We start from the raw sequence: 27,634 nt of genomic DNA on the forward strand, positions 1-27,634 counted from the left end.
TGCAGCACCTCCAACTTTTTAACAGTTCTTGGCTCTGCTGAATTCATCAGGTAACCTGTACTGTTATCAGAAATGAGAGAGTAAGTGGTATCCAGTTCTGCCTTAGATAGGGCTTTAACAGGAGTAACAGAAGAATCATATGCCTCTTCTCATTTAAGGTGTCTCTAAAGCAATTCTGGAAGGTGCTGGCAAAGCAGTTGAAGATGAAAGTGTTCAGGTATGGTGCAATGTTTCTGACCTTTCTGAAGGGGTTCAAGCACGGCAGGGAGTTTGTTGGAATGCTTTCTCAGTGCCTACTGCACATCCATCTGTCTTATGCGTTGTGTCACATCAGCTAGTATTTAATCAGTTAATGTGTTATTTGTCCAATATCTAAGGGGTGAAGGAAAAGACAGTTCTCAAGAAGAGAGCATCTAAGCCTATGTAAAGAACTAGATTATCACATCCTCTTATTCCAGTAAAGCTTTGCGTGACATAGACAGATCAAGCCTACAGAGAGCAGAGCCACGAGCAGGGGACGGTGCTGGCAGAATTGCTAAGAGGAAGTCTATTAGAACTCCCAAAATGGGGGACCCCCCCGGGACTCCCCTCCCAGGCACAACACACAGCTGGGCTCCCCCAGTGCACCCCAGTCGCCATCCCCATCTCGCCCCAGCTACATGCCCTGGAACTACTCTGAGCCACTGTAAGGGGTGTACGACTTTGCTGGGGACCGGGACATGGAAACCTTCCTGGACCTCAAAACGGAGCTAGGGCTCCTGGTGATCCTGTGGCTGGGTCCCTATATCTGTGCTGAGTGGGAGATGGTGAGCCCCGGCCCCGCAGCCCCCTTTCCCTTTCTGTGCTGCCCTGCAGGCCCCTGGCTTTGTGCTGTACCACACGCAGCTGCCCCACGATGTCCCGGCCCCAGCCCTGCTTTGTGTTCCTCCCCACGGCGTCTGTGACCGCGGCTACGTGATGCTGCAGAAGGTGGGGTGCCTCTGGGGAGGGACGTGCTGGGCCAGGCCCTTGGGGCCAGGCTGAGAGCCCCACTGAGCCCCTGAGGGGCACCCCTCTGGCCCATTTATGTCCCCTTGGGGGCAGCAGGCAGCCCTGGGCTGGCTTTGGGGGGAGAAGGCAGGGGGATGCTGTGCTGGCAGCATTTGGGGCGGTGGGACTGGGGTGCGGGGAAGGCAGCGCTGACCCTGTGTCTGCAGGAGTAGCAGGGGACGCTGGAGGGGATGGGCAGACACCATGCTGCGTGTGACCAGCAGGGCAGGGATGTGCTGGATGTGCTCCTGGAGAACGTGGGCAGGCACAGCCCTGACCACCTTGCCCTCTGAGGCCAGACGGGGTCTGCACTAGGGAGGAAGGAGCCCAGACTCAGGGTGTTTTGCATTAATCCCACAACACAACCCAAATCGTTTCCCTCACACACTCACCACAGGGTTCAAGGCACCTCTTTATTGACAACGCAGGCAGAAGAGGTAGTTACTAAGAACATGATACAGCCAAGATCCAGTGGCATTTAGGAGAGGGAAGGGTAAAGCACAGCCTAGGGGGTGCCTGCAGGCACGAGGGCTCAGGACCCCATCCGTCCTCTGGCCACAGGCAGCAGCTGCAAGGTAGCCATGAGAAAAGCAGGCAGCAGGACTGCGCGGCCGGGGCCAGGCCCCAAAAGAGCACCAGCCCTGTGCAGCAACCCAGCCAGGCCTCCCTGCTGTAACGTGCCCCGAGTCCCCACCTTGAGCAACACTCACGCTGCGGTGCCCACTCCTGCCATAGCTGCTGCGGCGTGACGTGACCAGCTCCGTCCCTGACCAGCGCTGCTCCATGGCTCTCCTTCGGTGCAACGCCAGTGCTCAGCTGTGTTTCCACCACCTTGGTCCTTGGCAGATGGCAGCTGCCCCCAGCCTTACGTGTGGCCAGCCCGGGCCCGCCGGTGGGTTTGCAGGCAGGCCGTGGAACAGAAGGAGAAGTCGAGGTAGTGGAAGGGAATCCGGCCCAGCAGGGACTCCCCGCAGTGCCAGCAGCGACTGCAGGGAAGAGCAGAGGTGGCCCCTGAGTGAAGGGGATGCTTGCAAGAACAGCAGGGGGACAGATGAGGTACATTTAGTGGCTGAACTAGGGACTGAGACGTGAAGGAGCAGTCCTACAGCACCAGCGTGCTCAGGCGCAGGGTTTACCTAGCGGCCTGGCCAGGGCATGCTCCGCAGAGGAAATGCTCTGTGGAAATACCACAAGGTACCTCAAGGCAGGCTGAACACGGTGGAATTTGGCCCCTTATGGGGTTGTTAAGCCCCCCCCACACACACATTAGCATGTACAAGGTTGGCTGCCCACAAGCCGATGGGGTGGCAAAGGGAAGGGACAGTGCAGGTGGGGTGAGAGAGGGGCAGAAGGGAGGCCGGGGGCCTGGCTTGCCAGAGATCTGGCGGCAGGTAGACCGAGCTGTCTTCTATAAAATATTTTAGGGGGCAGGGGAAGAAAGTGAGAGAGCTTTTATAAAAACACTACTGGGAATAGAGTGGACAGCAATAGCTTTAGACTGGAAATAGGAACTGGAACAAAAAGGGCAGGGCACGGCTGTGCTGACAGGGGGAGTTTGTCTGCAGTGATGACTAACATCATACTAAAAGCAAGGGCCAGGGCCTGGTTGGAGGGAGCACTTCTGGCCAGGACTGACAGCAACCACCCTCCTCCTGCCACCTCGTGGCATCCAAGCTGCCTGGGCCATTACCTGATGTTGGAAATTGTTGTGCCACCATCCTGCTTCTGTTCAGCCAGCCTCCGCTCAGCAGCCAGGGCCCTCTGGGGAGCAGAGAAGATAGGTCAGACCCGCAAGAGCCGCTGCGTTGGATCCCACAGCATCAGCACAGCCCCAGCCAGGCTGGATTCCCTTTCCTGTGCCAGGCATCACCTTCTCCCTGTCAGACAGGGCTGCAAACCGCTGCTTCTCCCCCTCCTCCTGCTCCCAGCGCTGCCGCTCCTCCCGCTGCGCCTGCTCCCTCTGCTTCCGCTGGGCTTTCTGCGCCCGCTTTTTCTCCAGCTTTTTGGCCTCCATCTCCAGGGTCAGGGGCCCTGGCACCTGAGGACAGCACGGGTTGGGATGAGTGTCAGCAGCTCCCACGGAGCTGGGAGCAAAAGCACGAGTGGGTAAGAACAGGACTCTTTGCTCTGGGTCCCCCAGAGGGTGAGGGCAGGCACGCACCTTGGCACGGCTGTAGTCGTACTTGTCTGGATGGTCCACCATGAATTTGCGGAAGGTGTTGCGGGTCGGTTTGTCAGCAGAGACACAGTAGGGGGTCCTCTCCTGACGGTCTCTGCAAAATCAGGGAGAGCGGCTCAGCCCTGCGATCTCCTTGCCCATTGCTCACTGGGCTGTGAGCACAGCGACTCGCTGAAGGTGTCCAACGGGTACAGCAGGCCAGCGTCTCGCAGCCAAGACGGGGAAGGCTGCATATCCCTACACCACAATCTTCCCCCGTCCTCTCCTCCTTTCATCTCAAAACATGCCGCAAAGGTCAATTTTAGCCCAGCCCTCTGAGCTGCCTAGAAATAAACCCAGATGTCCTGGCTGGGAGACACCAGGCTGCCCGACAAGGCTGGCATCAGCCTCTAGTGGCAGGGACAGGAGTAGCCGTGCTCCCCCAGCAGGGGCTGTGCCCATGGACCGCTGGGTGCCCTGCGGCCATACCTGAGCGCAGGGTCGGCCCCAGCTTCCAGCAGCAGGCGCACAGCCTCAGCCTTCCCCGCACGCGCGGCCACGTGAAGCAGGGTGAAGCCGTGCTCGTCCAAGGGCTGGTTGAGCAAGGAGCGAGGCAGATCCAGGTGCTGTGCATCCTTCCCGTCCTTGCCTTCCTCCAGGGAGCCCCTGTTCTCTGGCACGCCAAGGAGGTGCTGTAGTGTCCCCACATCCCCTGTCTTGCAGGCTGTGAACAGGGTATCGCGGAGCTGGGTCTGAGGGTCTCCTGTGAGGGAGGAACAGGAGAGGAGTTTGATGCTACAGGGCCGTTTGGCTGCCAGGGTAGAGCAGTGCTCAGGTCTGACCAGAAAACCAACACGTTGCTGTTTAACGTATCATCCCGACAGCTGGATTTGGGCACTGCAGGATCCCCACACCTTCAGCATCTGTGACAGGGCACCACGGCGATGTTGACAGCAGCCATGCTCTCTGCCGAGATGAGACCTACCCCGACCCCATACACCTGGCTTAGCCAAGCGCTGCCTGCCTCGCAAAGCAGGAGCCGGGGGAATGGACCTGGTGTCCCTGGGTACTTTCCCTTCTCCCATCAGCTTGTACTCTCTGCAGGGGACTGGCCAGCTGCTGACCTGCAACAGCTCAGGCCTGCTGTCAGCACAGACGCCTGCTGCTCTCAAATCCCATCCAAGCCGTGTTGTTTCTGCTGGGATGGTTGCTGCTCTGCTCACTTGAAGGCAAGTGGCTGCGCTACAGCCACCCCGGCACCCAGTGCGACAACTTGTTCTTTGTGCTGCCACGAAGGCCCCAGCACACGGGGCAGGTGCCCAGCTCCAGACCCCACTCACCTCCAGCCCAGGGAAGGGGCTCAGCCCCAGCCTCTTCCTGCAGCTCTGCCACCAGCTCCGGGGCTGGCTGCCCACCCTGGGTGTCAGAGCATCCCGTCTCTTCAGCTTGGGGCCCTGCACAGGGAGAGAGTGGTGAGGGAAAGGGCCACAGCCCAGCCTGCACCCCAGGCACAGTTCTCCCCCCTCACCATTCTCCACTTTCTTGTTCCTCTTCTTCCTCCGTTTGCGGTTTCGCTTGGGCATCACTTCGAACTCCCGGAGGTCTAAGGTCCCCAGAGTCACTTCCACAGTCTCCAGTTCCCCTGCAGGGCTCTCTTCCTCCTCTTCTTCCTCATCCTCTGGGGCTGAGGGGGGTGAAAGGACAAGGGCTGAAGCCCCACACAGAGCTTGAATCATTTGGGACTCCCAGCCAGGCACACCTTCCCCTTCTGCCCAGCACGAGGCCACTCTCCGCAGAGGACCCGTTGCAGGGTTGCAAACCCGTTGGCCCTAACACCAGACTCCCCTGCTTGCTCAGAGCCACGTCATCCTTTGTAGCTCAACTCACCACTCGCGTCCTTTTGCAGGGGATCCGTTTCGGCTGTCCGCTGCCGCTTCTGCCACCCTTTCCGGGGGGAGCCGACGATGTCCTCCAGTGGCGTGTCCTTCCCTGGGCAGTAAGGGTGCTCCTGTCATTGCCCAGGGACAGGGTGCACCCCGCGTCCCCGGGGACGGAGGGCAGGAGAGCTGGCACCTCCACCCTGTGGGGCAGCACCCCGTAACGCACACGGGGTCACGCGAGGGACTGGGGCCGGGCCGACTCACCGTACACCTGCAGGCTGGCCAGCGTGGTGTGAACTCGCAGCACCTCCCGCAGGGTGGCCCTGCGGGTGCTGAGGGGGATGTGGCAGATGCGGGGGTCGCCCTGGCTGAGCGGGGGGTTCCTGCCGCCAAAGAGCAGCGCCCGGTTGTGACGGGGGGCCCGGAGAAAGATGCGCTGAGCCTCCTTCAGGTGATGTGCCCAGGCTGTCAGCAGGTCCTGAACGTCCTGTGTAGGAAGGGGAGGCACCGTGGGGTCGTAAGCACGCAGCGTGGGCATAGGCAGCTCTGGAACAGGCACAAGCCCAGGATAGAGAAGCCCCAGTTGGGCCCTGACCCCCCTTGTGGAGCTCACAGCCCGCACACGACCTCCGGCAGTGGCGCAGCACCCTCACACAGAGCTGGCCACGACCACCTCTCTCCGCCAAAAGCTCAGGGCTGCAGTCCTCCCCCACCTTGAGCAGCGCGGCCTCGTTGTAACGCCGCAGGGAGGCTCCGGCCGACCTGGGTGCTGCCCCTGGGGTCTGGGCGTCCCGGAGGCTCTGGGCTGTGCCCCGCCGGGCTCGCACCGTGTAGCGGTGGAAGGTCTTGTGTTCCTGCACCTGGGGGCTGCAGAGAGGGACAGAAATAAGCAATGGGACCGGTGCACAAAGAGGAGGAGAGCTGCTGCTCCCTGGGACCCTGGAAGCTTAGTTGTTTTCCCCCTGGGGCCCCAAAGATTAACATTTCTCCCGCAGTGCAACTGGGGTTAGCCAGCCCTCGAGAGAAGAGGAGGAGCTGCTGGTGCCCAGGGTGTGGTAAGCACTGCGATGGAGGAGTAAGGAGGTGCTGGCCTTCAGGGAAGGGCCCCTTCAACGCCCGGACCCACTTGTCTCTGCCCAGAGGGGCAACCCCAGCCCTGTACCCCTGTACTCACCCCCGGAACACAGCTCCTGCGAAGTGCCCGCCACCCATCATCAGCACAACCCAGCACGTGTTTGTGCTGATGCTCTGCAGTGATGCTGTCAACTCCTCTGGCTCCTCACTGCCACCCTGAGACAGACACTCCTGCTAGCACCTATGGGATCACCTTGCTGTCCCCTGCTGTCCCCCAGGACAGAGGCCAGCCCCCCTGCTGGTACATGCATAACCCCAGACACACTCCTGGGAGCATCCTACAGCAAGCCTGGGGCTCTGACCTGGCACCAGAACCCACCCCTCCCATAAAGGGACACCAGGGACTTTCAGGCAGGTATCTACGCCCCAGAGCTCCCCCTCTTCTCTCCGTTCCCTCTCCCAACGAGCAGGACTGTGACTTGCCTTCCCAGTGCTCAGCACGCAGCGGTAGGCAGAGATGAGCTGTCCGCTTGCGTTGCGGAGCAGCACCTTGTGGGAGCGGGGCAGCTGGGGGGTCCCGGGGCTGCTGCTGGCAGGGGGCTGCAGTTCTGACTCGCTGCTTGCATCAGAGCTCTCTGAATCAGACCCTGAGATGCTGGAAATATCACCTGCAAGGAAAAGAAGATAGGACAGCTGAGCCGGACAAAGATTAACAAACAGCCTCCCCAAAACTTTGGCTCTAAGGACCTGCCCACAGCCCTAACGTGTCTTGTGCGATACCCTACATATCACAAGGAGGCTGTGGGCAGGGGAAAAAGGCGTCTGGGGCTCTGGACCCCCAGATATACACCAGCAGGGGCTCAGGTAGACCACCTCCTGGCCATGACAAGTCAGCAGGGCTCGGGAGCAGTGCTGGGCCCCCGGAAGCCCCCCGAAGACAGCACAGCAGAGCTGTGAACCAGCACAGCGAGCCGAAAGCTTCGCCCCTGAGCAGAACAGCCCCAGAGAGGCCACTGACGGGCTCCGGGCCCTGCTGGGGGGCATCTCCATTCCTTACCAGCGGTGGTTTTCTCCTCAAACACCTCCATCGGCAGCGTCCGGCGCCCCAGGAGCCGCTGCTTCAGGTTGAAGCGGTGCCAGTCGAGGCGGTAGTGCTCGATCTGTTGGGAAAAGAGGGGTCGGCCGGCAGGGTCCCGGTGCTCCGCAGCACCCACCCGCACCAGAGACCCGACACGTCCCACCAGCCCCGCGGGGCGCTCGGACCCCCCTCACCTGCTCCTCCCGGCTGCCGAAGCGCTGGGCGCAGGCTGAGCACCACATCCCCTCGGGGACCCCGCCGCCCTTCTCCTCGCCGGGGCTGGCAGCAGCTCGCCCTGAAAGAACCACAAAAGGGGCTGTGCGGCGCCTCCAGGGGCTCCGGGACCCTTTACGGGCTGCCGGGCAGGAGCAGGACACCGGGGACCCCCGCAGGGAGCCCCACGCACCGTGCCCTGCCGCGGCGAAGCGGGTGACGAGGGACAGCCCGTGCAGGAGCGCGGCGTCCTGGGCTGCGAGGAAAACGGAGCGGCTGCGGGGAGCCGCCATCGCCCCGGGACCCCCTCGGGACCCCCTCGGGACCCCCTCGGGACTCCCCCGGGACCCTCCCGGGACGGTCCCTCCGGGGTCCCCCCCCACGCCGGTGACGGCCACGCTAAGCCCCGGCCTCCGCCCCGCTCCGCCGGCAGCGCCGCCCCGCTCCGTCACATCCTTCTCCTCCCCTACCGGCCGCCGCCGGGCTCGGCCCCCGCCGCCGCCATCCACTGGTCGGAGCGGCCGTCAGTCGCGGGGCGGGCCCGGGGAGGGGGCCGGTGGTGGTGGTGGTGGTGGAGGAGGGGGGGGGGAGGTCCCGGCCATGGCCCAGCTGGAGACGCAGTACCAGCGGCTGGAGAGCTCCTCCACGGAGTCCCCGCCCGGCGGCGGAGACCTCCTGGTGCACGTCCCTGAGGGAGCCAAGTGTGAGGCGGGGGGAACGGGGGCACCGGGGGGAACGGGGGGGACCGGGGGTGGGGGGCTTGCCGGGGGGCCGGAGGGAACGGGGGTGGGGGTTTGGGGCCGCAGGGGACGGGGGTGGGCGGCTGTGGGGCTGCTGGGGGGTCAGGGGGGACCGGGGCTGTGCCGCTTTGCTCTCTCACCGTGTCTCTCTCCCCTCAGCTCCGTGGCACCACATAGAGAACCTGGACCTCTTCTTCTCTCGGATATCCTTTCCCAGCCCGTGCTGACGGAACGCTTGGCTTGGCGTGGCTTGGAGCTGGGGTGGGGGCTGCCCCGTCCCGCAGGACGCCCCGTGGCTCCACAGGGGCTGTGGGGTGGCAGACCCTCCGTGTCTGTGGGTGTTCGATGCGTTTTTGCCTGTCCCTGCGTTGTCCCGCACCTGAGAGCTTTCCTGAGGGCCAGCTGAGTTTGTGCCGTGTGCTGGGACATAATCCTTCTCTGAGGGCTGGGTGGGGGAAGAAGGGGTTTGGATTGGGGCCGGTCTTGTTGTCCAAGGGGAGCTTTAGCGCGGCAGGGTGTGTTTCCATGCCAGTAGGGAACCAGCTCCCTGCTGAGGAGGTCTGGGAGGCCTGTAGGTGATGGAGATTTGGTTGAGAGCCTGTGGTTGCTCGTGGGACAGCAGCCTCTCCGTCCTTGGTCAGAGGGAAGGGGTCTCCGGACTGTTCTCCTTGACTGTAGCGTTCACGTCTATAACCTGCATCAGAAGAATGGCTTCACCTGCATGCTCATCGGGGAGATCTTTGAGCTCATGTAAGTGCAGGCTGCCCCTCTGTTTGGACTGTAACAGCTGCTGGGGAATAGTTACTGCAGTTGGGTGGGCAGGAGGATTCCCTTTACAGTCATCTTGTCCACCCCTCGATAGAGTTATCCATGCCGAAACCTTCGGTTCATTTTGGGGAACTGTTGCCTGTGAGCTTTCCTGCTGCCGTGGCTGTGGGAGTGCGTGACCCTGCGTCTCCGTGACGTGTGACCCTGTGTCCTGCCTGCTTCACGTTTTGCGGGGGCAGAAGTGTGATTCCCTCACGGCTTCTCCCTTTCTCCACAGGCAGTTCATCTTCGTGGTGGCGTTCACCACCTTTCTTATCAGCTGCGTTGATTATGACATCCTCTTTGCCAACAAGGCAGTAAATCACAGCCAGCATCCAAGTGAGCCCATTAAGGTGACTCTGCCAGATGCCTTCCTGCCTCCAAATGTCTGCAGTGCAAGGTAGGCGCTAGCAAGGGCACGTTAGCCACTGCTCTTGCTTTTTCAGGTACTGAGATCTCCTTCCCTGGGCTCGACTCCCACTCTGTGCTCTTCCTGCTTGCAGAATCCAGGCAAACAGCTTCCTCATCTGCATCCTGGTGATAGCTGGAGTTTTCTGGATCCACCGGCTTGTCAAATTTATTTACAATATTTGCTGCTACTGGGAGATTCACTCTTTCTACATCAATGCCCTCAGAATCCCCATGGTAAGTAGCTGGGACAGGGGCAATATGTGGTGCCGTTGAGGGAAGTGGGAGGCACGTGGTGAGAATCAGCTCACCTTCACTCCTCTCTGTGGTCAGCTTCTTCAGGAGACTTGTGCTGGGCTCTTGTCCCTCTGCTTCATCCCAGTCTACGTGACTGCATGGCTCCCCTTCCAGCTTCTTCTCCAGCAGCCAGCTTACTGCCTGCTAACCCCTCTGCCCGGCCTGCCTCTCTGTGTTGGCACAAGCTTCTGCCATCTGCCACCCAGTATGTTTGTTCTTCTGCGATGGCCATTTCTGCGATGCTTTCAGCAGAAGAGACATAAGTGAGGGTATTCTCAGACCTCCTCGGGAAGTAGAGAGCATCAGCTTCCTTGTTTACTGATGGGGAAACTGGGGCCTGGAACTGCTTAGCTGCTGAAGACACCCTGGTCAGTGTGTCAAACCTGGGCTTTGAGGCTTGCACGTACATCCTCGTCCAGAGTCCTTGCTCTGACAGACAACACTGAAGGGTGTTTTGAGGAGAGATCGTGTCTTGAGAAAGATGGGGTGGAGCCACGAGGCTTGGGTTGTCCCCAGCTTTTTCACAGGCTCCCTCTGGGATGCTGGTTGAGTCCCTTTCCCTGTCTGTGCCTTGCTGCTGACTCCAAACACAGGACTGTGAGCTCTGGGAGGACCCACACGAGACTGGGCCTGTGTTCCTGCCTCCCAGGCGGCTGGTGCGTGAGTGGCTGGAAAACAGCCACCTCCACTAAGTGAGGGGGAAAGGGCACTGGGGCAAGGCGTGGGGGTTGCTCACTGCTGCAGGCTGAAGCAGTGCAGGAAGAGGTGCCTGATGCTGGGATGTTGCACGTGGCTCATCCACGCCCCGGGGTGTGCGCTGGGACCCGCTGTTCGAGCGGGCGCAGCCTGCCCCTAACCTCGCTGCTTTCCCCTTCCAGTCCAACCTGCCCTACTACACCTGGCAGGAGGTGCAGGCCCGCATCGTGCAGATCCAGAAGGAGCACCAGATCTGCATCCACAAGAAGGAGCTGACAGAGCTGGACATCTACCACCGCATCCTCCGCTTCAAGAACTACATGGTGGCCATGGTGAACAAGTCGCTGCTGCCCATCCGCTTCCGCCTGCCCCTGCTGGGAGACACAGTCTTCTACACGCGGGGGCTCAAGTACAACTTCGAGCTCATCTTCTTCTGGGGGCCTGGCTCTCTCTTCGAGAACGAGTGGAGCCTGAAGGCTGAGTACAAGCGGGCTGGGAACCGCCTGGAGCTGGCCGAGAAGCTCAGCACTCGCATCCTCTGGATTGGCATCGCCAACTTCCTCCTCTGCCCTCTCATCCTCATCTGGCAGATCCTCTACGCCTTCTTCAGCTACACGGAGATCCTGAAGCGGGAGCCGGGCAGCCTGGGTGCCCGCTGCTGGTCTCTCTACGGCCGCTGTTACCTCCGTCACTTCAACGAGCTGGACCACGAACTGCACTCGCGCCTCAGCAAAGGCTACAAGCCAGCTTCCAAGTACATGAACTGCTTCATCTCCCCGCTCCTCACCATCGTGGCCAAGAACGTGGCCTTCTTTGCTGGCTCCATCCTGGCGGTGCTCATCGCGCTCACCATCTACGACGAAGACGTGCTGGCTGTCGAGCACGTCCTGACCACGGTCACCCTGCTCGGGGTGGGCATCACGGTGTGCAGGTGAGGTGGGTCCCCGCTGCCCCCGTGCTGCTGCTGGCGGCACGGTGGGGAGCAGCGAGGCTGACCCCGTGCGTTTTGGTGCGCTCCTAGGTTACAGGTGGACGTGGGTCTGTGTGAGTGAAGGGCACGGCTGGGGAGTCAGAGCGGGGCAGGCAGGAGAAGGGGGAACTGGGATGCAGTGGCCGTGGCGATGCCTTCAGGGACGATGTGATGATGTGGGGGTGTTGCTGGAGCTGGACAGTGACACCCCAGGGCTGGGCTGGCAGGAGGGTTTGGGTTGGAGTGAAGGCCACAGGTGAAGCTGCGATGTGGGCCAGTCGCCGTGCCATCCCAGGACGAGGTCTTCCAGGAACGCTGACGTTTTCCTGCCCTGCAGGTCCTTCATCCCCGACCAGCACCTGGTGTTTTGCCCAGAGCAGCTGCTGCGAGTCATCCTGGCGCACATCCACTACATGCCTGACCACTGGCAGGGCAATGCCCACCGCTATGAGACCAGGGACGAGTTTGCCCAGCTCTTCCAGTACAAAGCGGTGAGCCTGGCACGCGAGGGGCTGGGATGGAAACTCTCTCCCATCCCTGGGCTGGCAGAGGATGGAGGCAGCTTCTCAGAGACGCCCCGCCCCGGAAGATGGGCTGGAGCTGGCTTTGGGGCTGGCAGGTTTCTCGACACCCTCAACCTCGTGCTGAGCCCGTCGTCTTTGTGCTCAGGTCTTCATCCTGGAGGAGCTCCTGAGCCCCATCATTACCCCCCTGATCCTCATCGTCTGCCTGCGGCCCAAGTCCTTGGACATCGTCGACTTTTTCCGCAACTTCACCGTGGAGGTGGTGGGTGTGGGCGACACCTGCTCCTTCGCCCAGATGGACGTGCGCCAGCATGGCCACCCGGCGGTAGGTCCCGCGGGCGGCGGGAGGGCAGTGTGGGCCCCACACATCGTATCTGGTCCTTTAGGCACAGAAAAGGCTGTAAATCAGCGCTCTCGGCAGCCCGCAGCCTGGCTGCCTGCGTATGCCTCTGTGTCTGGGTTTGCCAGCACAGGTCCCCAGCCCCAGAAGGCTCCTGTGGCCCAGCTGTGACTATTAACCTGGTGTTTCGTGAACCAGGCTTTGCCATTTCTTCATGTCCTCGTCTGTCTGCACAGCTAGGAGTCCTGTGTCCTCATGAGAGAGGAACAGGGATACTTGGACATCTGCAAAGTGTGAGAACTGCTTTTTAAAAGCTGGGCTGCTTTTGCCCAGGAGACAAGGAGCCTTGGGGAGATGGGAGATAGCTTCCCTTTGTACAAAACCTACGCGGGAGTGAAAGAGGATCGGTCTGTTTGCTGTGCCTGGGAATGTAGGTTACTCGTCAGGAAGGCCTCCCTAGTGAGAGGGACAGGAGCTAGGGAGGGGTGGTCTCGCTGTGGCAGGCAGCTTTTAAGAAGTTATTTGTTGGCTGTAGTTGCTCTTGCTGCGGGTTGGAGCTCTGTTTTTTGTGACTGGCCCTCATCTCTCGAGTTCCCTTGCATATTCTGGGATGGAGGTGGAAGGTGGGCTGCAAGGGCTGAACTAACACAGGGCTTTTGGTACGGCGCTTGCCTTCTGCATGGAGCCGTGGCCCAGCTTGTGCTGGTTGCTGCGTGCTTTGCCCAGACCGGCCGCGGGATTCCTGGGCTTGGCACGGATATAAAGCAGGTCCTGACCCTCGTTATCTCTCTGTGCTCCACAGTGGATGTCAGCAGGAAAGACGGAGGCCTCCATTTACCAGCAGGCGGAGGATGGCAAGACGGAGCTGTCCCTCATGCACTTCGCCATCACCAACCCCAAGTGGCAGCCACCCCGCGAGAGCACGGCCTTCATCGGCTTCCTCAAGGAGCGGGTGCACCGCGACAGCAGCGTGGCACTGGCCCAGCAGGCCGTGCTCCCCGAAAACGCCCTCTTCAGCTCCATCCAGTCCCTGCAGTCAGAGTCGGAGGTGCCTAGGATCGGGGGGGGACGTGGGGTGTTCTTAGGGTGCTTGCTGCGTGCTGACAAGCTGTAATAACCAGACCTTCTCGGCAAATTTTGCCCTTGGCTGTGCTGTAGCCAGAGATGCGAACGTGGTGGATCAGCACTCATTGGGACTGCTTCAGGCTCTCCAGGGAAGGGCAGCTGGGTGTTGGGGGCCCTGTGAGGTGGGAGAAGGGGCTAAAGAGTGCTGTTGTCAGTTCTCGGTGGTGGGGATCAGGCCTCCAGGTCTGCGCAGGGCAGTGATTCTCTCTACGTTTTGACTCTGCAGCCTCACAGCCTGATTGCCAATGTGATTGCGGGCTCCTCAGCGCTGGGCTTCCACATGGGCCGTGACGGACAGGCTTCTCGCCACCTCTCCGAAGTGGCCTCGGCCCTGCGCTCCTTCTCCCCACTCCAGTCTGCCCAGCAGCCCCCCAGTGGCTTCCAGACGGCAGGAAGGGACGGAGAGGGCACCCAGCCTCGGGGCGCCAGTGCCATGACGGCCTCTGGGTAAGGGCGTGTGGCAGCCTCGGCTGCCAGCTGCAGGCTGGAACGGGGTGGTAAGACCAAGCCAGACCTTGCAAATCCCTTCACCCCTTGTTGTCCTAGGTGCGTGGTCGCTGTGTGCGCTTGTAGCTTGGGACAGCAAGGGCCATCTTCACAAGGAGAGTTAGGCCCAGGTGCTTATGTTGTCCCCGAGAGGCGGCGCTGGGGCTCTGGTGTTCTCCTGTAGGAACCACAGTGTTGAGAAACCCCTGGTGGGGAAGAGGCAGCTCCGAGCATCCCTTCCTGGGGATGCAGGGTACGATGGAATAGGGCCTGCCCTGGTGCTGAATGCTGCTTGCTCTGGCAGTGAGAAGCTGATGAGCTCTGTGCCCTAGCACAGTGGCACGGTGTGATGGTGTTCCTGGAGCGGGGGACCTGGGGAGATGCTGCAGAGGTCCTGTTCCTATCCAGCACGGGAGTGGACGTCTGTGAGCCCAGTGTTAGAGCAGAGAGGGGTCTGGGGGGTGCTGGGGGCCACCTGGGCGGCAAACATCACTCGTGTTTCCCGTGGCAGTGCTGATGCGAGGACCGTGAGCTCGGGGAGCAGTGCCTGGGAGGGTCAGCTGCAGAGCATGATTCTCTCAGAGTATGCCTCCACCGAGATGAGTCTCCACGCGCTCTACATGCACGAGGTGAGCAGCCTGAAGCTGGGCTGGCCAGAGGGGTGCGGGCCCAGGGCCGGCAGGACTGGGGTGTCCTGCCTTGGGGGGTTGGAGTGAGCGGAGCTGCGTTGCTGGGAAGAGGGCGCGTGGGGGCATTTTGGGCTCTCCCCACGTAGTTGACCTGCTCGTGTCTCGGCCCTGCAGCTCCACAAGCAGCATGCCCAGCTGGAGCCCGAGCGGCACACTTGGCACCGGCGGGAGAGCGACGAGAGCGGGGAGAGCACCCATGAGGAGCTGGATGCTCAGCGGGGTGCCCCCGTCCCCATCCCTCGCTCTGCCAGCTACCCCTTCTCCTCGCCGCGGCAGCCTGCCGAGGAGACGTCCACGCTGCAGACTGGCTTCCAGCGGCGCTACGGTGGCATCACAGGTACGAGAGCCAGAGCGGGAGGGCTGATCTCCAGGCCAGAGTCCCACAACCAGTGTCCTGTGCGGATTGGCACGAGCGACCTGCTTGCCCCAGAAGACTGACAGTCCCCCAGCTAGCTAACCTCCCTCCTCGCCTCTCCTGCAGACCCAGGCACAGTGCACAGAGCCCCGTCACACTTCTCCCGCCTCCCGCTAGGAGGCTGGGCTGAGGACGGGCAGGCAGCGAGACACCCGGAGCCCGTGCCAGAGGAGAGCTCGGAGGATGAGCTTCCACCGCAGATCCACAAGGTAGGGGGTGAAGGCTGCTGCGGCTGAGAGGGGCAACGCGCACCTGGATGCCGGGTGGGGGTGCCGGCAGCTGGTCCCAGTAAGGGCCACGTCCCTTCTCTGTCTTGCAGGTATAGCCTTGTAGACTGGGGATCTCGTGGGGGATGCAGACTGGGGGCCGCCTGGGCAGCAGGATGCGGCGTCAGCCTGGTGCTTCTCCTGTCCCGAGGGGACGGGGTGGTCGTGGGCTCCATTCTGTTGCCATCAATTGCCGAAGAGACAAAACTGCCGGGCCAGCGGCTTTGCGGTGGCGCCTTGTGTCCAGCCGTGTGTCAAGCCAACGCCACTCTGACTCTTGTGGGGTGAATGCGTGTGTGAGTACATACCTGTGTCTGTGTTCACATCTGTGTCGTCTGCGCCGGAGGATCGCTGCAGAGCCTGTGACAGCGGACGGGACGGGACGAGCAGTGACGGGCGTGGAGGTGGCGGCAGCGGCTGCTGTTGGCGGAGACGGGAGAAGGCACCAGTTCCAGCCGTCCATGGGGAGCTGCCTCCGAAATGAAGGCAGGGAGCTGGTGTCCCCTGGGGACAGCTGACTGCAGCAGGAGCCGTCGAAGGGGTCTAGCGCAGCCTGCAGCGGTGCTGGCACCACACCTGCCCTGCCTGCAGCCCGGGGAGGTGCCCGGCGCTGCGTTCCCCCTCCCAGAGAGGACCAACATCGCACCCCTCCAGGTGGAGCAGGACAGCAGCGGGGCAGTCACCCACCCGTCTCTGTGCGCAGACGTGTGCCGCCCAGCACCCTGCAGGAGGATGCCCCCAGCTGCTGCCGTGCGTGTCGGGCTGGGATCTAGAGCTGGTGGGAACAGCTCCGGGGTGCGGGGATGCTGCAGCTCCTCCCTGGCTCCCGTGACAGCTGCCCTGGCGCAGGCACACAAGGAGGGGACCTTGGGGTGGCAGTCCTGGCTCTCTGCTGTCCTTCCCTGCCCTGTCCTGGGGGGCTAGGGTGCCCTGCGCAGCGCCCGTGGGATGTGGGCTGCTCACAGGCCCTCTCGCAGTGCCAAAGAGCCCCTGGCGTGGTGCAGCCCGGTGTTACCCAGGAGTGCACGCAGGCTGCTCGGAGCCCACGGTGGAGGTCTTGTGCTCTGTGTATCGATTCCTTTCCCCCTACGCCCGCTCTGTGATGGGTCTGTTTTCCTGATGCGGCCATTTCTGTGGTATCCGGCCTTCCCTCCTGCCCAAACAAAGGCTTCAGTGTGTCTCGCATCTCCCCCAGGGGCTCCTGGCTCCTTCCTTCCTTCCCGAGGCAATCCTTTTGCTTGCAGCGTGGCTTCAGCTGCTTTGGAGACCACATGCAAAGCAGCTGGCTAGTGCCTCGGGTGGAAAGAAGGGGTGCCCTGAACCTAGAAAGGAGAGGCAAACCCTAACCCAGACCTGGGGGGGTGGAGGAGGGTATCAGGGTCCTGGCTGTGCAGCGTGACCTTGGCCAAGGCCTTCCCGAGATCATTCTGGTTTCCCTTGCCTCTCTTCCAGTGGCAGCTTGTGAGGATCCGCATCTCGGCTCCCCCACTGCCAGGCTTTGCTTCCACCCTCCCTCACCCCCCTCGCAGGGCTGCCTTGCTTTTGCCATGCCCGGCACCAGCGCTGCGGGCCCACCTCTCCCATCCCTGGGGCGCACGGGGTGACCTTTCTTCCCCTGCCAGGTCATTGCCCCGTGCCCTTTGAGCCCGGGCCAGGCGCAGGGTGCTGAGCCAGCTGCTGCTCGTGCTGCTGAGGACGGGGCGGAGGCGGCGAGCGGGGCTCCTCCTTGAACCCTGGGCTTCCCTGCACCCCGGGGACTTGTGAGTGATGGGGATCTCCGCCAAGCTAGGGAGCAACCAGGGGTGGTTCTCACCAACCCAAGCTTTCCAGCTGCTGCCCGTGCCGCCTGGGCTCCCTCTGGGCACGGAGGGGACGTTCCCTGCCCCGGGGGTGGCCCTTTGAGCCCCCGGCAGCTGGTGGGTGGGCCGGCAGGGATTTCACGGGCCGAGCTTCTGGAGGAAGGGTGAGCACGGGTGTCCTTGAAGGCAAGCCCAGCCCCGAGGCCTGCGGGACGCCGCGTCTGGGTTTCCTGGCATGGTTGCCGCTGGTTTCTAGGCTGGGCAGGTGGAGGCTGGCTGCGTCTTTGGGGCGGGGGGGGGAAAGTCCGTGCCTTTCCCCGGGCCAGCGGGAGGGAGAGGCCGGCCAGGAGTCCTCGCCGCATGTTGTGCTTGTGTCGTCCGTGTCCCGTGTGCATGGCGAGCCACTCTTCCTCAGCCCCGTGGGCACGGGGATGCCCGGGCGGCCCCGCGCCCTCGCTGTACAGCCGCCTAGCCATCGAATAAAGACGGGGTGTATCATCCGCCTCCGTGCCTCTGTTCGCGCCCCAAGGAGGCCGCACGAGCCGGTGCGGATGCGGGGGGTGGCGAGGTGGTCCGCGGGGGGCTGGTGGAGAGTCCCTGTCACCCTGCTGTGACAGCAAGGGAGCTGCAAAGGGGGGGCCAGCCCCCCGTGGCAGGAGCACCAGGGCTTGTTTTGCCCAGGGACCGGCGATTCCCTCGGGGGGATGCTGGGCGGCAGCGGGGTCCGGGCTGGGGGGTCCCTTTGTGCGGGTGCTTTTGGGGTGGCAGGGGGCACGGGGAGCCTGGAGGTGTGCGGGGCCTCCCGTGGGAGCCAACAAGCGCGGGGCACGCAGCGGCTCGCTGCCAGCCCGAGCGGGCCGGGGGCCAGGCGGCGGCTGGAAGGAGCTAAATATAAATTTATTTATTTATATCTATCCCCGTCTGCGCCGGGGGGGGGGTGAGCGCCGCGCCCCGTCCTGCCCGACCTCCGCCTGGGGGCTATCTGCGGCCCCAGGGCCGGGCTGCCCGCGGCGATAAGGGGGAGGCCGGGCCGAGGGGAGGGGAAGAAGGGAGGGAAGGCGAGGGGAGGGGAGGGGAGGGCCGGGCCCGGCGGGGCGGGGCGGGGAGCGGCGGCGGGGCGGCGCCAGGGCCTGGCGGAGGCAGCGGCACCGGGAGGGACACCGGGAGGCGGCGGCGGCCGGGGGCAGGTGACCGGGGCCGGGCCGGGGGGGGGCGGGCGGGGGTCGCGGGCTGGCAGCGGGGGGCCGGGAGCGGGCACGGCGTGGGGCAGGGGGCGGCACGGCGCGGCCACAGCCCGGGTGTCGTCCCCTGGGGCGCCCCGGCACCGCCAGCCCTGCCGGGGCTCCGTCCAGCCCCGGGCACACCGCGGGTCCCTCGCGGCATCCATCCGCACCCCTGAGACCCCCGTTCCCCGTCTCTCCGCAGCCCCCGAGCGGCGAGGATGGGGCTGCTGGGGGGCTACTGCGAGGGCAACAGCTCGGTGGCGCAGGCGTGGGTGCAGCAGGGCTTCCAGCCCTGCTTCTTCTTCACGCTGGTGCCCGCCGTGCTGCTCAGCGTCTGCCTGCTGCTGGGCGCCCTGCAGTACGCCTGCTACGTCCGCTTCGGCCGCGCCATGGAGCCCAAATACATCCCTCGCTCGCCCCTCTACCGGGGCCAGGTCCTGCTGTCCCTGCTGCTGGCCCTGCAGCCCTTCGGGGGGCTGCTGTGGCAAGTGGGGGGCCCCGGGAGGCTCTACGGGTACATGGTGCTGCACGCCTGCCTCTGGGCCCTCAGCTGGGGCTGCGCCGTGGCCCTCCTGCAGCTGGAGCACACGCGGGTGCTGGCGCACGACCGCACGCGGGGCCACGGCACCGTCCTCCTCCTCTTCTGGGCGCTGGCCTTCGCCGCCGAGAACCTGACGCTGGTGTGCTGGAGGAGCCCGCTGTGGTGGTGGGCGCTGGAGGACACCGGCCAGAAGGTAGGTGGGCAGGGAAGGGGGTCCGGGCACCTCGCTGGGGGGCTGCAGCGGCGCGGTGCTGGGGGCGGGTGTCGTGCACGGCACCGCCACGCTCCCGGCACGTGGCTGCTTCACGCCCGGGGCGTGCACGCTTCCACGTTGCACCCGCGCATCTCAGCCCTTGCTCCCGCTCCTCTCCGCCCCTGGTCCTCGCCTCTCCCGGCTCACGCCCATCTCGAATCCGGCCGGGCCATGCTGAGGGCAGGCTGCGGCGCTGAGCCTTCTCCACCCAGGTGCAGTTCGGCCTCTGGCTGCTGCGTTACATCTGCACGTTCCTGCTCTTCGTCCTGGGCATGAAGGCGCCGGGGCTGCCCCACAAGCCCTACATGCTGCTGGTGAACGAGGAGGAGCGGGACGTGGAGAACAGCCAGGTGAGTCCCGGGGCACCCCTCTGCTGGGGAAGAGGCTGAGGACGGAACAGAGACCCGCCTCCCCCCGGGACCGGCATCTTCAGGAGCTGGGGGGAGCGTGGCTTAGGGCCGTGTGAGCTCCCTGCGTGCTGGGAGGTCGGAGCGGGGACCCCAGGAGGTCGGGGCTGGTTTTCTTGCCAGTGACCCCTCTCTCTCTGCGCTCCCCCAGCCGCTGCTGCAGGACGCGGGCAGGAGCACCTCCACTTGGAAGGATTTTCGGAGGAAGCTGCGGCTGCTGGCGCAGTACATGTGGCCTAAAGGCAACCGCCTGCTGCAGGGGCTGGTGCTCTTCTGCATGGCGCTCATGGGCCTGGAGCGGGCCATCAACGTCTTCGTCCCCATCTACTACAAGAACATCGGTGAGGTGCCCGGGGATGGGTGTCCTGGCTCAGGGACGCCCTGTCCCCACAGTGAGGAGGCCTGGGAGAGCCAAGGCTGGGGGGCTGCGGTTGGCCCCTGAGAGCCTGCATGCTCTGGGAATGAGCCCCCCGTGTCCTGCCGGGTGGCAGGGGGCAGAGGAATTTCTCTGGGGACTTTTCCCAGTGCTCCTCTCCTGCCTGTGCTGGCTGCCCAGCCCCAGGACGCTGTGCCCGGAGATGTGCTTGCTGCCACATCCCGAAGGTGTGAGGTCTTTTGAGTCCCCACCTCGGCCGTCACACTGCTCCTCTGGCACACCCCAGGGGATGCTGCATTTCAGGACGGCTGCCCGCTGCTTCACCAAGTGCTGGGGGGGGACACAAGTGACCTGGGAGGGTGCAGGGATCTGGCAGGAGCAGGGTCCTGGGGCTGGAGCTGGGTGCTGGGGCTGGTTCCCGTGGGGCACCCAGCGGTGCTCCCTGCCCCGACACGTGCCGCCATCTCCCCAGTGAACGAGCTGACGGAGGGTGCTCCCTGGCACACCCTGGCCTGGACCGTCTGCATCTACGTGGGGCTGAAGTTCCTGCAGGGAGGAGGTGCTGGTAAGGACCCGGGGGAAGGACGGGGTGCTGGGGAGAGACGGCGTGGGGCACGTTCCCCCTGGCTGGGGACACCGCGGGGGGGACCCGATCCCCGCCGACCTCCCCGTTGGCCCCCCGCAGGCTCCACCGGCTTCGTGAGCAACCTGCGCACCTTCCTGTGGGTGTGGGTGCAGCAGTTCACCAACCGGCAGGTGCAGGTGCAGCTCTTCGCCCACCTGCACGGCTTGTCCCTGCGCTGGCACCTGGGCCGCCGCACCGGCGAGGTCCTGCGCAGCGTGGACCGCGGCACCAGCAGCATCAACAGCCTGCTCAGGTCAGAGCGAGCCCGCGGCAGCGGCTGGGCTCACCCCGCCGACCGGCCTCGTGCGATGTTCCCCCTGTCCCCCGCAGCTACATCGTCTTCAGCATCGTCCCCACCGTCACGGACATCGTCATCGGCATCGTTTATTTCACCTCCGTCTTCAGCGCCTGGTTCGGCCTCATCATCTTCGTGTGCATGAGCCTCTACCTGAGTGAGCGCGGTCGGGAAGCGGGGCGCTGAGCTGCCGGGGCTGCGGGCACCCGCCACCCACACAGCCCCTTCCCCCCGCAGCTCTGACCATCTTCATCACCGAGTGGAGGACCAAGTACCGGCGGGACATGAACACGCGGGACAACGAGGCCAAGTCCCGCGCCGTGGACTCGCTCCTCAACTTCGAGACGGTGACGGCGGAGGGGCGAGGGTGGGCGCCGAGCATCCCCCGCCCGGCGCTGGGCAGGGTGCTGAGCCCGGCTCTGCGTCCCGCAGGTGAAGTACTACAACGCCGAGAGCTACGAGGTGAACCGCTTCAACGACGCCATCGTCAAGTACCAGGTACGGGGCGCTCAGCACCGGCTTGGAGGCGAAGGAGCCGGGCCTTGCGGGCAGCTGGCGGGGCCTTGCCGTGGTTCGGAGGGGCTCAGGGAGGACCTCGCCTCTTGCAGCTGTCCGAGTGGAAGGTCAGCGCCTCGCTGGGCCTCCTCAACCAGACCCAGAACCTGGTCATCGGCCTGGGGCTGCTGGCGGGGTCGCTGCTCTGCGCCTACTTTGTCACCGAGAACAAGCTGCAGGTGAGGCTGGGGCCGCCCCTGCCTGGGGAGGGGGGTCCTGCTGCTGGGGGGTGACGGGCACGTCTCCCCCCGGCCCTTCCAGGTGGGGGACTTTGTCCTCTTCGGCACCTACATCATCCAGCTCTACACACCGCTCAACTGGTTCGGGACCTACTACAGGTAGTGCTGCCCCATCCCCGGGAGCGCCTGGGTCAGGGTGTGCTCCCCAAACCCTTCCCTCTGCTCTTTGCCCCCCCTTCCAGGATGATCCAGAACTCCTTCGTGGACATGGAGAACATGTTCGAGCTCTTCCACGAGGAGCAGGAGGTGGGGGCCTCCTTCCTGAGCCCGCTCCCTGGCACGGTCCCCGGTGCCGAGGCTGGCGCTGAGGCCAGGGCTCTCTGCACGGCAGGTGAAGGACGCGGTGAACGCCGGAGACCTGCGCCTGGAGGCCGGGCGCATCGAGTTTGAGAACGTGCACTTCAGCTACGTGGACGGGTACGGGGTGCTGGGCCGGGGGGGATGAGCCCAGCAATGGGACGTGGCACGGGGACGTGGGGTTCGGGAGGTGGCCCTGAACCCTGCTCCCTCTCCCAGGAAGGAAATCCTGCAGGACGTCTCCTTCTCCGTGATGCCTGGGCAGACCCTGGCCCTGGTGAGAGCAGGACCGTGGGTGTGGGATGGGGGGACGAGGGGGTGGCAGGGATGGGGTGTGAAGGACTGGCCTCAAACCGGGACAGTCCTTCCTCGCTCAGCCCCTTGTGTCCAGCAGCGGCGGGGGGGGGTTGTGTCTCTGGTGTCCCCAAATCCTTTGAGTGCAGGTGGGACCTTCGGGCTCGGGGAAGAGCACCATCATCCGCCTGCTCTTCCGCTTCTACGACGTGCGGGGTGGCTGCATCCGCATCGACGGGCAGGACATCTCCCAGGTGAGGTCCCGCTGAGCACTGCAGGGCTGAGGGTAGGGTGGGAAGGGGGCAGTGGGGCACGGGGGGGGGGGCAAAGGTCTGGCTGAGCCCTCACCCCCCCCCCCTTCCCTGCAACCTCCCCAGGTGAAGCAGGCGTCGCTGCGCACTCACATCGGGGTGGTGCCCCAGGACACGGTGCTCTTCAACGACACCATCGCCAACAACATCCGCTACGGGCGCATCCTGGCCACCGACGAGGAGGTGCAGGAGGCAGCCCGGGCTGCCGACATCCACGACCGCATCCTTTCCTTCCCTGACGGTGAGACCCCGCAGCCCCTTCCCCGCTTCCACGCCCTTGCAGCTCATGGGGTGGGCGCTGCTGGCCGTGCTTTGCCTCTCCCCGCCGTCCCTCTGGGCCCTGTCCCTGTCTCGGAGGGGCCCACCACAGTTCCTTCCTGCCCTCGTGCCTGCAGGGTACAACACCCAGGTCGGGGAGCGGGGGCTGAAGCTGAGCGGGGGGGAGAAGCAGCGCGTGGCCATCGCACGCACCATCCTGAAGGGCCCCCGCATCATCCTGCTGGACGAGGTAACGGCAAAGCCCCCCCCCCCTGCAGCAGCCCCTCTGCGGCGGGCTGCCTCCCATAGCCCCCTCCCTCTCCCCCAGGCCACCTCCGCGCTGGACACAGAGACCGAGAGGAACATCCAGGCCTCCCTGGCCAAGGTCTGCGCCCACCGCACCAGCATCGTCGTGGCACACAGGTAGGGACGGGCGGAAGGGGCTGATCCAGCTCACAAAGCCCTCCTGCAGTGGGGTGGCAGGATTTTGGAGGGCACGGGGAAGGGCAAGCCCCGCAGCCGCGCCGCGGCATCCTCCGGAGCAGCGCTTCCCGGAGCTCGGATGCTTTTCCTGGCCAGCTTGGGGCATCGCCAAGGGCCCTTGGGCTGGCTCAGGAGGAGCAGGGACTTCCCTCGCACCCCCGGGACAGCAGCTCCTCGCGCCGTGCAAGCCCCTTTTTGCCAGATCGAGCCCTGCCGCAGCAAGGCCCTGCCTCTCCCCGCAGGCTCTCCACCGTGGTGGGCGCAGACCAGATCCTGGTGCTCAAGGACGGGCGGATTGCAGAGCGTGGGAGGTGAGCGAGGGGGCCGGAGGGGCTCGGCGCCGCCTGCCCACGGGGACCCCGGCTCTGGGGCCAGCTCGGGAGCCTGCAGCCCCCCCGCTGTCCCCGCAGGCACGAGGAGCTGCTGCAGAAGGGCGGCGTGTACGCCAGCATGTGGCTGCAGCAGCAGCAGGCCGGGGACGAGGGCGAGAGCAAGAAGCGGCGCACCGAGAAGCCCCCCGGCGGCAAGAAGGGGCCGTGAGCACGGCCGGGGGCTCCGCTGTGACTCCGAACCAGGGCTCGGGCACCCGTGGTGCCGGGGGACCCCTGCTGCCAGCTGCGGCTCCGCGTGTGCGCCAGGAGCGGCAGGGACTGGCTTGGACACTCCGCTGCGTTTGTACGCGTTTGGTTTGCTGTTGTGTAGCTCCTTAAACCAGGTCCCTCCCAGCTCCGTGCCTGCGTGCTCTGGGCAGGGTGCCTGCAGGGCCCCCCGGGGCAGGGGGCTGCGCTGCGGGCAGGGAGGGGGACGGGGGGGCACCGCCTGTGCCCGGGGGTCACCAGCAGCTCTGCCACGGGGCTCAGTCCAGCAGCCTGTCCCTGTCCCCATCCCGCCAGCACCAAGGGCTGCTCGCTGCCAAAGGAAGCAAGGAGCAGTACAGCCGGTGCCCGCTTTGTCCCCCCCGTTGTGCCCCCATCCACCCCCCCCAAGCTCGCAGCTCCGAGCCCGCAGCCCCAGCACCAACCCGCTGCTCCCGCACAGCCACTCTGCACCTTGTGCTATGCCTTTATTTTCTCCCAAGCAGCACTTTGACACGTTTCAGCACTCCTCCAGCCCGCCCCCCCCCCCCAACCCAGCTCCAGCCCCGGGGAAGGCGCTGCTGCCGGGTGCCCAGCCCCGCAGAACCAGGCACATCCACACGGGCGGGAGCAGGTCCAGCAGGGAAACCTGAGAGAGCCGGTGAGAAAGCAGCACGGGGCAGCACCGACCTCCCCCAGGGGGCTGGCAGGACACGACCCCAACCCGGGGATCAGCTCCTGCCCGCAGGGATTGAGGGTGCCGTGCTCCAGCCCTAGCCGCATGCTGCTGCTCCCGAGGAGGGGATGACCTGCAGCATGGCTGGAGAGGGGGGGGAGCCCCCCCCAGGCCAGCCCTGCCCTCTCCCCACACCCCCAGCGGTGACAGGACACCAGCTGCGGGCTCAGCACCCTCCGTGCACCGCTGCTCGCTTCGGCCAGCGTGCGCTCGGGCTCGCCCCCCCCCAGCCTGCACCTCCGCGGGAGCACCAGGGGTTTGCCGCACCCCCTGCACGCGGGGCTGAGATGTCCGTGTGCGTTTGGCGGCTGGCCGACAGCCCCCGGGGAGATGAGATGGTGCCAGGACGTCCAGGATGCCCTGACGGCATCCCCGCGGGGGGCCACGGCTGTCTGTCCCTCGTGCGTGCCCCAGCAGGACGCCGCCGCCTCCGCGGGCGCACGGGCGCGTGCCTACGACATGCTGCAGTTGGACGGCTTCGAGCCGTGCGCCTGGGAGGGGAAGGAGCGCGGGGTGAGGGAGGCAGCACGGGCGTCTTCCTCCGGCCTGCAAGGGGCACGGGCAGGGCTCGAGCCCCCAGGAGCAGAACCTGGAGGGTGTTCGGGGGGGGTGGTGTGTGTGTGGGGGGTCCCAGGATCGGCCGTGCTCACCTGCCGCTGCAGCTGCTGGTACTCGGCTTCGCTTGCCGACAGCGCCTGGGCCAGCGCCAGGTCCTCCTCCTCCTGCGTGCTGTGGGGGCAGCGGAGCAGCGTGGGCCTCGGGCCCCCCCCGGGGGGCAGCACCAAGCGGCGTGCCCCAGGACTCGCCGTGCTCATCGCTGACAGGCGGTCACGAGCGCATTCCCCCCCCCCCCCCAAGCACCCGTGGCACAGAGCACAGCTCAGCGACGGCTCTGGACTCGTCCCTGTGCCCCCCCCCCTAACCACGCAGGGTCATCGTCACACCCCCCCAGCCCCAGCCCCGTGACTCAGGGTCCGGCACCGCGTCCCCGGCCGTACCTGGGCGGCTGCGCCGAGCCCTGTGCTGACTCCGCCAGGGACAGCTCCAGAGCCCGCTGCAGCGCTTCCTCCTCGCTCTGAAACAAAGCCCCCCCCCCGTCAGCAGCCGCGCTCTGCCCCTGCCGCCAGCGCAGGGAGCAGGAACCCCCCCAAACCCCCCCCAAAAAAGCCCAGGCCAGCCCACTCACCAGTCCGTTCTGCAGCACGGCAGCCGGCGGGGAGGTGCTGGGGGTCTGGGACTCGGCCGCTCTGCCTCTGCAGACGGGGGGAGAAGCCGGGTCACCGCCGGGGGAGCGCCGGCACGAGCGGGCACAGGGAGCGGGGAGCAGCTCCTGCGTCCCACGGGGAGCCAACGCCGAGTGGGGTCGCCACCAGACCTACCTGGCGGAGGGGCTGTCTGCGGGCCGGGCGGCTCCGCTGCTTGGCGGGGTCACTGCTTTGGAGGAGGACGCCTGGGCCCTAGCGAGCGCGGCGTGCCTAGGGCAGAGAGCGGGCCTGTGAGCGAGCGCTCCGCCATCACGGGGCGCCCCCGGGCGCTGAGCACCCAGGGCGAGGATGCCGGGTGAGTGAGAGGCCTCCCCGGCACCCTCTTCCTCCCAACCATCCCTGGAGGTGGGTGTTTAGCTGCAGGACACGGGGTGTGAGCACGCAGCAGTCCCAGAGAAGGGGCCAGGGGCAGGAGGAGCTTGGTTCCTTCTCTGTCACCCCACCAGCCCTGCCGTGCCCAGGCCCTCACCCAGCTTTGGAGAGCGAGTGCCCGGCCCCGCTGCAGTCGTGGTCCAGGGGGTGCCGGTGCTTCAGGCAGTAGTTCCTGTGGCACTGCTCGCAGATCACCTTCATCATCTCCTTCTGCTTGCAGCCGGGCTTCAAGCACTTGTTGGTGAAGATCTGCAAGCAGCGGTGGCGGCGGTGAGGAGGGACGCACGGGGCCGTCCCTCGCCACCGGTGCTGCGTTTTGGGGGGCTCTGGGGCCCGTCTCCCGCTAGGGGCTTTCCACAGGCACTTTGTTAGCACGCGCTAACGCTTCGCTCCTTACGGACAAGGGTCGCTGCGAGCACGGAGCAGCACCAGGAGACTCGCAGAGCCCCACGGCAGCACCAGGGCTGGCTCTCCCTGGCGAGAAGGGCAGCAAATTGCCCCCCGCACCTCGAGCAGCGGCGGGCTGCTCGCCTTTCCTCCAGCCCCGCGGGGATGCCGTGCCGCCCCCCCCCCCAAAAGGGCTATCCCAGCCCCGAAATCGCCCCCGCGAAGCCCTCCCACCCCCGCCGCCCTCGGGCTCCCACCTTGCGCTTGCGCTGCGCGGGGTCGGCCTTGCAGTGGCGGTCGATGTGCTCGCCCACCACCACGTCGGGCATCTCCCCTCGCCTCGCGGGCACCGGTGTGTTGCAGAGCGGGCACACGGGGACCTGCACGTCCTGCGGGCGGCGCGAGACAAGGCGTCGGGGCCGCGAAGCCGCGGGCGGGCGGGCACGTCCCGCCGCCTCGCCCCACGTTTGCGGGGTGTCGGGGTGTCGGGGAGGGGGGGGGAGCTGGGCAGAGCCCCGCAGCCCTCCGGGTGTTCCTTTGGTCCATGGGGGGGGGTCGGGGGGGAGGAAGGACCCCTCCCTTCGTGCTCACCTTCTTGTAGGCGGAGGTGCAGGCGTGCTGGGCGTAGGCGACGTGGTCGGTGCAGAAGATCTGCTGGCAGGCGTCGCACTTGAGGGGCAGGAAATCTGGGGCGGGGGGCGAGGGACGGGGACGCTCAGCGGGCACCGCTCCCCCCCCCCCTTCCCCCTCCGTTCCCCCCCCTTCCCCTCCACCCCTCCTTCCGCCCCCGGCCCTCACCCAGGCGCTGGCAGGGCCCCCAGGAGCAGTGCTCCCCCAGCTCCGGGAACTCCATGGCGGCCCCGAGCCGTTTCCGTGCCGGCGTCACGCGGGGCGGGGACGCGCCCGGCGCCACCCCCGCGCGGTCCTGCCCGTGTCCTCCTCCTCCTCCTCCTCCTCCTCCTCCTGCTGCCGTCGGTCACCCTTCGCCACCACCACCCCGCCAGGCTGCCGCACAGGGCACCGCTGGGCCCCCCCCTGCAGCCCCCGGACCCCGCCTGGGGGAGGGGGGGGGGTCCTGCCCAGGCTGGGGGTCGAGGTGCCGAGCGTCCCCAACCCATCCCCAACCCGCAGCCCGAGGGGGTTTGCCC

The 27,634-nt window shown here is 65.3% G+C and overlaps 4 protein-coding genes across 7 annotated transcripts; 2 read left to right on the forward strand and 2 right to left on the reverse strand.

Moving 5' to 3' along the window:
- Nucleotides 1-1,428: 1,428 nt before the first annotated feature.
- ANKZF1 (ankyrin repeat and zinc finger peptidyl tRNA hydrolase 1) lies at nt 1,429-7,855 on the reverse strand. 3 transcript variants are annotated; one of them, XR_014585869.1, is made up of 16 exons: nt 7,626-7,784; nt 7,414-7,514; nt 7,199-7,301; nt 6,625-6,809; nt 6,242-6,357; nt 5,781-5,934; nt 5,332-5,554; nt 5,075-5,176; nt 4,716-4,895; nt 4,528-4,641; nt 3,677-3,950; nt 3,191-3,302; nt 2,900-3,067; nt 2,720-2,790; nt 1,724-2,015; nt 1,429-1,597 (listed from the first exon to the last, which is right to left on the reverse strand). XR_014585869.1 is itself a non-coding variant. In XM_083841217.1 (15 exons), the coding sequence occupies exons 1-15, from the start codon at nt 7,723-7,725 to the stop codon at nt 1,895-1,897; spliced, it is 2,100 nt and encodes a 699-aa protein (XP_083697343.1). In that variant the 5' UTR covers nt 7,726-7,855; the 3' UTR covers nt 1,429-1,894. The 3 variants fall into 3 exon arrangements, 2 of the variants coding, with proteins under 2 accessions (XP_083697343.1, XP_083697342.1); XM_083841217.1 differs by having other exon boundaries at nt 1,429-2,015; nt 4,716-4,871; nt 7,626-7,855; XM_083841216.1 differs by having other exon boundaries at nt 1,429-2,015.
- Nucleotides 7,856-7,928: 73 nt separating this feature from the next.
- On the forward strand, nt 7,929-17,489 carry ATG9A (autophagy related 9A). The gene is made up of 14 exons (XM_083841176.1): nt 7,929-8,135; nt 8,332-8,375; nt 8,858-8,922; nt 9,218-9,379; nt 9,483-9,624; nt 10,563-11,311; nt 11,688-11,841; nt 12,020-12,199; nt 13,017-13,262; nt 13,566-13,786; nt 14,337-14,454; nt 14,629-14,851; nt 14,996-15,138; nt 15,249-17,489. The coding sequence occupies exons 1-14, from the start codon at nt 8,033-8,035 to the stop codon at nt 15,252-15,254; spliced, it is 2,556 nt and encodes an 851-aa protein (XP_083697302.1). The 5' UTR covers nt 7,929-8,032; the 3' UTR covers nt 15,255-17,489.
- Nucleotides 17,490-18,113: 624 nt separating this feature from the next.
- ABCB6 (ATP binding cassette subfamily B member 6 (LAN blood group)) lies at nt 18,114-23,876 on the forward strand. The gene is made up of 20 exons (XM_083841218.1): nt 18,114-18,181; nt 18,420-18,951; nt 19,224-19,361; nt 19,570-19,759; nt 20,267-20,359; nt 20,480-20,672; nt 20,750-20,871; nt 20,952-21,061; nt 21,147-21,212; nt 21,323-21,448; nt 21,531-21,607; nt 21,691-21,754; nt 21,840-21,925; nt 22,025-22,082; nt 22,249-22,353; nt 22,477-22,651; nt 22,806-22,918; nt 22,997-23,091; nt 23,394-23,462; nt 23,562-23,876. Exons 2-20 carry the CDS (start codon nt 18,436-18,438, stop codon nt 23,689-23,691), a joined length of 2,526 nt encoding a protein of 841 aa, XP_083697344.1. The 5' UTR covers nt 18,114-18,181; nt 18,420-18,435; the 3' UTR covers nt 23,692-23,876.
- A 325-nt stretch (nt 23,877-24,201) lies between these two features.
- ZFAND2B (zinc finger AN1-type containing 2B) lies at nt 24,202-27,443 on the reverse strand. 2 transcript variants are annotated; one of them, XM_083841226.1, is made up of 9 exons: nt 27,285-27,443; nt 27,078-27,172; nt 26,744-26,875; nt 26,197-26,348; nt 25,842-25,937; nt 25,649-25,709; nt 25,461-25,537; nt 25,113-25,191; nt 24,202-24,953 (listed from the first exon to the last, which is right to left on the reverse strand). In XM_083841226.1, exons 1-9 carry the CDS (start codon nt 27,337-27,339, stop codon nt 24,915-24,917), a joined length of 786 nt encoding a protein of 261 aa, XP_083697352.1. In that variant the 5' UTR covers nt 27,340-27,443; the 3' UTR covers nt 24,202-24,914. The 2 variants fall into 2 exon arrangements, with proteins under 2 accessions (XP_083697352.1, XP_083697351.1); XM_083841225.1 differs by having other exon boundaries at nt 25,649-25,715.
- Between the last annotated feature and the right edge of the window lie 191 nt (nt 27,444-27,634).

This window comes from Anser anser, assembly GCF_964211835.1.
Source record: "Anser anser genome assembly, chromosome: 6".
NCBI classification, from domain to species: Eukaryota; Metazoa; Chordata; class Aves; order Anseriformes; family Anatidae; genus Anser; species Anser anser.

Coding starts and splice junctions, on each gene's coding strand:
- ANKZF1 (XM_083841216.1), bottom strand. CDS start 7,725: ATGGCGGCTCCCCGCAGCCGCTCCGTTTTCCTCGCAGCCCAGGACGCC. Junction 4,642..4,715: donor GAACAAGAAAGTGGAGAATG/GTGAGGGGGGAG, acceptor CTCCCTGTGCAG/GGCCCCAAGCTGAAGAGACG. Junction 2,791..2,899: donor CCCTGTCTGACAGGGAGAAG/GTGATGCCTGGC, acceptor TCTGCTCCCCAG/AGGGCCCTGGCTGCTGAGCG.
- ATG9A (XM_083841176.1), top strand. CDS start 8,033: ATGGCCCAGCTGGAGACGCAGTACCAGCGGCTGGAGAGCTCCTCCACG. Junction 8,923..9,217: donor GGGGAGATCTTTGAGCTCAT/GTAAGTGCAGGC, acceptor CTTTCTCCACAG/GCAGTTCATCTTCGTGGTGG. Junction 9,380..9,482: donor CCAAATGTCTGCAGTGCAAG/GTAGGCGCTAGC, acceptor TCCTGCTTGCAG/AATCCAGGCAAACAGCTTCC.
- ABCB6 (XM_083841218.1), top strand. CDS start 18,436: ATGGGGCTGCTGGGGGGCTACTGCGAGGGCAACAGCTCGGTGGCGCAG. Junction 19,760..20,266: donor CATCTACTACAAGAACATCG/GTGAGGTGCCCG, acceptor CCATCTCCCCAG/TGAACGAGCTGACGGAGGGT. Junction 21,608..21,690: donor TGGTTCGGGACCTACTACAG/GTAGTGCTGCCC, acceptor CCCCCCTTCCAG/GATGATCCAGAACTCCTTCG.
- ZFAND2B (XM_083841225.1), bottom strand. CDS start 27,339: ATGGAGTTCCCGGAGCTGGGGGAGCACTGCTCCTGGGGGCCCTGCCAG. Junction 25,716..25,841: donor GCAGACAGCCCCTCCGCCAG/GTAGGTCTGGTG, acceptor CCCCGTCTGCAG/AGGCAGAGCGGCCGAGTCCC. Junction 24,954..25,112: donor ACCAGCAGCTGCAGCGGCAG/GTGAGCACGGCC, acceptor TTCCCCTCCCAG/GCGCACGGCTCGAAGCCGTC.